The sequence below is a fragment of the Microtus oregoni genome, unplaced genomic scaffold, assembly GCF_018167655.1.
Source record: "Microtus oregoni isolate MIOR12 unplaced genomic scaffold, Mior012 000044F_ref0000062, whole genome shotgun sequence".
Lineage (NCBI taxonomy): Eukaryota > Metazoa > Chordata > Mammalia > Rodentia > Cricetidae > Microtus > Microtus oregoni.
This window is the reverse complement of record NW_024543218.1, coordinates 3,092,431-3,100,516: the sequence shown is the minus strand read 5'-3', so window position 1 is coordinate 3,100,516 and position 8,086 is coordinate 3,092,431. Positions and strand designations below refer to the sequence as shown.

General features: G+C 35.8%; 1 protein-coding gene across 1 annotated transcript in view; it reads right to left on the bottom strand.

Annotated features, from left to right (window-relative positions):
* Positions 1 to 779: 779 nt before the first annotated feature.
* The window catches only part of LOC121434677 (zinc finger protein 431-like), a gene marked incomplete at its 5' end in the record, with an annotated part of 28,965 nt that continues 21,658 nt past the window's right edge, over positions 780 to 8,086 (bottom strand). Inside the window, 2 exons of the mRNA XM_041633601.1 lie at positions 780 to 797; positions 1,328 to 1,550. Coding sequence (XP_041489535.1) covers positions 780 to 797; positions 1,328 to 1,550 — 241 coding nt within the window. The remainder of the gene's footprint in view (positions 798 to 1,327; positions 1,551 to 8,086) is intronic.

The following is an 8,086-nucleotide window of genomic DNA, read 5'->3' as shown; positions in this document are numbered from 1 at the left end:
AGTACTGCAGCTCTGTTTTCATCTGAAGAAGTCAAGGAATGTGATGCCTGCAGAAATTATTTTTATATAGGATAGTTTTGGCTATCCTGCAATTTTTTTGGCTTTTCTATATGATGTTGAGTGTTTTTATTTTGAGATCTGTGAAGAATTTTTCTGATATTTACATGGGAATGGTAGTGAGCCTGTAGATTGCTATGTTGATTTCTACCTAACAAGGGCAAGGGACATCTTCCCATTCTCTGCTGTCCTCTTCAAAGATTTAATGTTCTTTTCCTATAGTCCTTTCACTTCTTTAGTTGGTAATTCCATAATATTTTATATTATTTGCAGTCACTGTTAAGGGTGATTTTTCCATCATTTATTACTTCAAGCCATCTTTCTTTTTCAGAAAATATTTCTTGTAATCACCTCCTACCTACCTTCCTGATGACCACTCCCAATCTTCTGATAACCATAATTTTATCCCCATCTTCTAAGGATACTTTTATACAAAACATACAAGTAAATGTATGAGAGATTTGACTCTACATGTCTCTCATATTTCAGTTAATGGTATCCTTTGAGCTTAAAAACATTGTTGAAACTTTTAGGATTTTAAAGCTCTGGTTTGAGAGCCAAATTGTGTTTCTTTCACTGGGCCTTTTTAATATTTTCGCTGTTTTCAGGAAGATGTTGTTTCTTTATCTAGTTCTAGATTTAGAGACAAAGTTCTTTCCTTTGGCTCTGGTTTAAAGACCAAAGTTGAAAAACCCCTCCTGTTTCCAATAATGTTTTATCCATTACTTTGCTGGTTCAAACTAAAATAAAGAGAGTTATAATGATGCATAAACAAATTGTTGACATTATCAAACTTTTTTCTATGCAATAACTGATTTTGGTTAACTGACTATAAGTGGCTTAACATCTGAAGGAACAATTTAAAATGAGCTCCCAGTTTTTCCGCAGGTCCAAAAGATCATGATAATATGCACAAGTTTTCTTAGATGACTACACACAAAGTCTTACTCTTATATGAAGTACAAAACATTATGACACTGAATTCATTTATAGAGTTTAACTACAGTATGATTTTTTTCATGTTTTTGAAAAGTATCCAAAATTATCTTCAGGGTTTCTCTACAGAAGGGCTCATATTATGTATTTGGAGATAATTGTGAAAAAGAATTTACCACATTCCATTCACAGGTATCTCTAGAGTATGTTACATTTTAAGCCATTTAAGAGTACCGGGGTCTGCAAAGGCCTTATCACACTGATTACATTCATAGGGTTTCTCTCCAGTATGTGTTCTTTTATGCAATTGAAGATGATTATGTCGTGCAAAGGCCTTACCACATTCATTACATTCATAGGGTTTCCCTCCAATATGTGTTCTATTATGCCTTTGAAGATCACTGTGACATGCAAAGGCCTTAGCACACTGATTACATTCATATGGTTTATCTCCAGTATGTGTTCTTTTATGCAATTGAAGATGACTGAGATGTGCAAAGGCTTTAACACATTGATTATTTTCATAATGTTTCTCTCCAGTATGTGTTCGTTTATGACTTAGATGAGTTTCATGAGGAAGAAGGTCTTTATCATTTTGACCCTATTCATAGGGTTTCTCTCCAGTGTGTGTTCTTTTATGCACTTCATGATGATTGTGATAAGAAAAGACTTCGTCACATTGCTTAATTTCACAGCATATTTCTCTGCTATGTGTTTTTTCATTCCTTAGGAGATCAGAGTTATAAAACAAGACTTTACCACAGTGAGAATATACTGAAAACTTCTCTCCAGTTTGATTTCTTTCAATCCTGCAAGGATAATTTACACATGTAAAAGCTTTACCACCTTCAAAGAAGTTGAACCTCATATCTATATGAATTAATTTCTTTTTTTTCAAATTGTAAAAAGGAATCAAATATCAAGGTTTTATAGCTTTGTTTAAAATCATTTTTTGTTCTCTCATTAGGGGTCATTTTACATCTAGAAAAATATTTGTGATGAAAATACCATTATGTCATTGTTTATGTTTTCATCTATAACTATAACTATAATTTTCTAGGATATTTTTTACATTTTAAGAGAACTCCATATACTGAGTGCTTTACCAACTTTACTCCATTCATAATTTTACTATATTGTGAACCATTATACATTTGGGAAGTGAACTAAGACACCCAGAAGTATTTGCATAGACCAAGAACTCATGTTTGTTTGTTTGTTTTTGTTGTAATGTGAGTTTGTATTTATGTATTACCCATGATGATAGAAAATAAATTAACTTTGTATTTGTGGATCAAATTAAACATGTACACTCTACATAGGAACTACAGTTTATCTTCTTAATTGTTCTTAAAGAGAGGTATGCTAAATATTTCCATATTTCTATTCCATATTCCTATGCTCATACACTTGTGTCAATAGTGACATATCATATATATACATAAAAAATATATATGTATATATATATATGAAAAAAGAATAGTGACATGGGAGTGTCATATCAATCTGTTGATTTCATTGGTTAAGCAATAAAGAAACTGCTTGGCCCTCATAGGTTAAAACATAGGTGGGTGGAGTAAACAGAACAGAATGCTTGGAGAAGGAAGCTGAGTCAAGGAGTCGCCATGATTCTCCCACTCCAGACAGACGTAGGCTAGAATCTCCCTGGTAAGCGCACCTCGTGGTGCTACATAGATTAATAGAAATGGGTTAAGAGGCTGAAACTAAGGGGCCAAGCAGTGTTTAAAAGAATACATTTTCCGTGTAATTATTTCGGGGCATAAGCTAAAGCTAGCCGTGCAGGCAGAGGGGATGCCGGGGACGCAGCCAAGCCGCTCCAATGATTACAACAGAATAGTGTATAAAAGGTTTCCAAAATGAATCTACAAGGTTCGACTTTCACAGACTTTTGGTATAGATATTAAGGTTTCTCCACAACAACTGCCCCTTGACCCTTGACTAGTCTGATTTCATTAAACTTAGCACAGTCACAAAAAGTATATGAGTGATACAAGGCTTACCATGGGCTATTGAATTAGTAGAAAGTTTTGCAGCTATACTCATCATCACTGAAATATGCATACATTTTCTGTCATGAATAGCAAGAAGCAAATGAAGCAGCAGTTCTACAACATAGCTCTCATGGTGCTATGAATCAAATGGTGATATCTGCTTAGGTATTGCTACCTAGACTTTTTCTTAAATGAAGGCTTTGCAGATGCAATTCACATACATGAAATGGAGGTATATGGATTTGTGAGAACTTAATAACCATCAATATATTTAAAGCTGTGGTTATTTACACTGTTGCTTTTGTTTTAAAGTTCCAGAACACATTGCAAACTATTCAAGGGAAATTGTTATGAACTTGCCCAAGAAAATTACCTTGCATGTCTTCTAGAACATTGACAATGCTCTTCGGTGTTAAGGTCTTCCCAAATATATCCTATAATACAGTACCAGAATATATGTCACATTATTTAAGAATGTGCAAAAATTAGCTTATTATCTTAAGTGCTCCTATGGATTGTGACTGTGTTATTCACCTCATTCTTCTTTCTCTAAAAAAATTACAGAACAAAATCATAAACCAAGGAAAAGTTGTCTCCATATTTTGAAACATGAAAGAAATTCTTTTTCACCTAGAATAGTTAGGTTCCTGTAGGTCTCCAGCATCACATCTTTGTAGAGATTCTTCTGGGAAGGATTCAGTAAATCCCAATCTTCCTTAGTGAAGTTGATGTGCACATCATCATACGTCACTGCCTTCAAAAATATACCATACATGAGTACAATGTAAGTATGACAGTGAAATGCATACTTCTTTGAAAGTATAGTTTTATGATTCTGGTGTTCCCCATTTTTGTTCCATGACATAGACAGTCACTTTAGAAGGAAATTGAAAAGGAGAATCAATTCTGTTATTTCTGTGTCCTTTGTATAGGATACCACCTTATAAGAGCAGTATCTATTCACAGGGAAGAAAAAAAGAAAAGATCAACAGTACGTTGTATGAATGAGAAAATTAATGCCTACAGAAAGGAAAAAAAAAGATGGACAAACTGGGCATATTGGTGTATTTTGCCTTTAAAACAATACTCAGCAAACAGAGGTAGGTATATTTGTTTCTGAGATGAATGCCAGTCAAGATTTAACAGAACTGTTATCCATTTTTTGGATACCATGTATTTTGTCAGAGGTTGAGGCATGAACATGTCTTTGACCAAAGGCCAGTTTTGACAACAAGAAAACAAGCTTTGAGTGTCTCCGGTGCTCAACATTCTCTGGAAATAGACAATGCTACCAGTAGTAATCGTGTCTCACTTCAACAGTACCCTAGGTTATTTAAATTCCATATATTACAGCTCTTTGAAGTGGCTGAAGATTACCTATCTATGAAAAATATTTTATGTGTGTGAAAAACCTGATTATTCTAACTGTAAGTATGACAAACATAGATGACTATTGATCTATAATTCTAATTCCTGTATAACTTAAAGACTAAGACTTCATATTAGAATATTGTAAATAAGCAACTGTACAACAAATGAGGACAATGTGCTCAAATTGTAACCAATGAATAAATATCTTGATCAGTGGAAGAAATGTACATTGCAATTTGATAAATATATTTGTCAATATATAAAATGTTTTAAGCATTGGTAGAAGCATGAATGCATACAATATTCAATATTTAACATTATATCAATATACAAAAATCTATATCAAAGCAATTGCCTATAAATTATAACTCACAAGCATTCACTCTATTACTCACTATTATTATTAATGTATGTAAACTCACACAAATCTATTATTCCATCCAATTTTCCCTTTTTTTCAAAGAAATCCCTGGGACTGGAGAGATGGTTCAGTGGTTAAGAGCACTGCCTGCTTTTCCAAAGGTCAAGTGTTCAATTCCTAGCAACCACATCGTGGCTCACAACCATCTGTAATGAGATCTGGTGCCCTCTTCTGGCCCGCAAGCATATATGCAGGCAGAATATTGAGACATACATACATACATACATCATACATAAAATTTAAGAATAAAAATAAATCCCTGAGCCCATAAAATTTCTCTTCTCACCTGCAACCCTATACCAATTATAATCAACCCCTAAATGATGTCGCTAACCCTCGGACAAACTTTGTTGGTAGAGGGGATTGTAGTCTTTTAGAATTACTTCCAGCTGTTATGGGGGCGATGTTCTTTCTATGGGATCCTGCAAAATAAAATGATGGTTAAGTTCCAAGATTACTGTCTGGTATAACTGGAAATAGTCTCTGAGTATTTTGTAAAGGTTTTCTGATCTTCCTCTTATAAGGTCTGTCCAGAACATTGTAAAAAGTGGACCATTTCAGCTAACCAAGTTGGAACCATTTGAGCAGGTGGTATGCGAAACACGTCTGGTAGTAGCACTATCATCATCATGCCATTGTATCAACCAGGTTGAGTTGTTGTTGTGGGGCCCCAACTTCTTCCTGAAACTTCAAAAATTACTGCAGGAAAATTCATTGTTCATTGTGGAAAACTGAAACATTATTTATAGTCATATACAGACATATATATTCAATGACATATACAATAGACTTGAAAGTAGAAATGTAGAAAAGTGAAAATTTTTCTAAATTCTTTTTTCTTTCTGTCCCATGATCCTGACATTGAGAGAGAAACTCTGAATTTTTATTTTAATGACATGCTTGGATTCATAGAGGGACAGAGCCAGTGTCCATCTCCAAAACCAGCTCTATATATTCATAAATATACATCCACTTACAAAAGGCACCCAATGAAATGATAGGATAAAAGTGTACATTACTGAATCTAAAAAAAAATAAAGGGGCATATATGTGTATGATGTAAAAGTGTAGATCATTAAAATTAATTTAAAAAGGCAACTACTTATTTATATATTTTATATTGATATAGATATGGATGCTCCCTTTTGATATAAACTTGACATTTTTATCAAAACATACTGTCTATGATTTTTATATTCTTACTCAAACCATTTTATCTAATTTAACTCACTTAAACATGTAATGAATATTTCTAGTCCTTGAAAGTTATTATTATAAACCAATTAGGATATAAAGTACTGGATGTTAGTACTTTGTTATTTATTACAATGGAAATTATACTCAAGTTAGGTATGTTTTCAACATTATATGGAATTTCATTAGCTGATTCAAATGTAAATACTTTAGAGAAAATGTTTGGTGAAGTAAAGCAAACTTTGTCCCCTGGGAATTACTTCTGAAAATATACAAAAAGGTGATTGTATTAATTATTCAGCATATAAAATAGTGTTATAAAATTTTGAGCCCAAAAATTAAAAATTTGGAGAGGTTATATGTGGAATCCATTATTGGAGTAAAAAATTGAAAATAGTAATTAGAACCAAACCATAAAAGGTGACAAGTCAAAGAGAATTATCATCTACAGCAGAAAAAAATGGTTTTGTAGAAATAAAATTATAGGAGGCACTTATGGATTGTTTGGATCTGGAGTTTGGTTACATTCAAGACTTTTTTTTTAATATTGAAAAAAAGGAGAAAAAAAACAAGTTTCCACCTCCGCCCAGCCTCCCATTTCCCTCCCCCTCCTCCCACCCTTCTCCCCCTCCTCCCACCCTTCTCCCCCTCCCAACACTCCTTTCCCCCTCCCTCTCCAGTCCAAAAAGCAGTCGGGGTTTTCTGCCCTGTGGTAAGTCCTAGGTCCTCCCCCCTCCGTCCATATCTAGGAAGGTGAACATCCAAACTGGCTAGGCTCCCACAAAGCCAGCACATTAAGCAGGATCAAACCCGTGCCATTGTCCTTTGCGTCTCATCAGCCCTCATTGTTCGCCATGCTCAGAGAGTCCAGTTTTAGCCCATGCTTTTTCAGTCACAGTCCATCTATTGGGTGAGCTCCCAATAGATCAGCTCCACTGTCTCAGTGGGTGGGTGCACCCCTCATGGTCCCGACACCATTGCTCATGTTCTCCCTCCTTCTGCTCCTCATTGGGACCTTGGGAGCTCAGTCCAGTGCTCCAGTGTGGGTCTCTGTCTCTATCTCTATCTCCATCCATCACCAGATGAAGGTTCTATGATGATATGCAAGATATTCATCATTATTGCTCTAGGATAGGGTCATTTCAGGTTCCCTATACTCAGCTGCCCAAGGAACTAAATGGGGACCTCAGCTTGGGCACCTGGGAGCCCCTCTAGGGTCAGGTCTCTTGCCAACCCTAAAGTGGCTCCCTTAACTAAGAATTGTGGTTCCGTGCTGCCCTGTCCAAACTTCCTTTATCCAAATCCTCCTGTTTCCCCAAGGCCCCCCCTCTTTCCCTTCTAACTTTTCTCTCCCCGTCTTCCCTTACCCCCATTTCACCCCACCCCCAAGATCCCAATTTTCTCCCCAGCAATTTTGTGTATTTCCCTTAGCCAAGAGGATTACTATATGTTTTTCCTTGGGTTCACCATCTTACTTAGCTTCTTTAGATTCACCTATTGTAGACTCCGTGACCCTTATTTATGGCTAGAAACCAATTATGAGTGAGTACATCCCATGTTCATCTTTTTGTCTCTGGGACACCTCACTCAGGATAGTGTTGTCTATTTCCATCCATTTGCATGCAAAATTCGAGAAGTCATTGTTTTTTACCGCAGCGTAGTACTCTAGTGTGTATATATTCCATACTTTCTTCATCCATTCTTCCATTGAAGGGCATCTAGGTTGTTTCCAGGTTCTGGCTATTACAAATAATACTGCTATGAACATAGTTGAACAAATGCTTTTGTCATATGATAGAGCATCTCTTGGGTATATTCCCAAGAGTGGTATTGCTGGGTCCAGGGGTAGGTTGATCCCGAATTTCCTGAGAAACCGAAACACTGACTTCCACAGTGGTTGCACAAGATTGCATTCCCACCAGCAATGGATGAGGGTACCCCTTCCTCCACAGCCTCTCCAGCAAAGGCTATCCTTGGTGTTTTTGACTTTAGCCATTCTGACAGGTATATGACGATATCTCAAAGTTGTTTTGATTTGCATTTCCCTTATTGCTATGGAAGTTGAGCACGACCTTAAGTGTCTTTGGCCATTTGA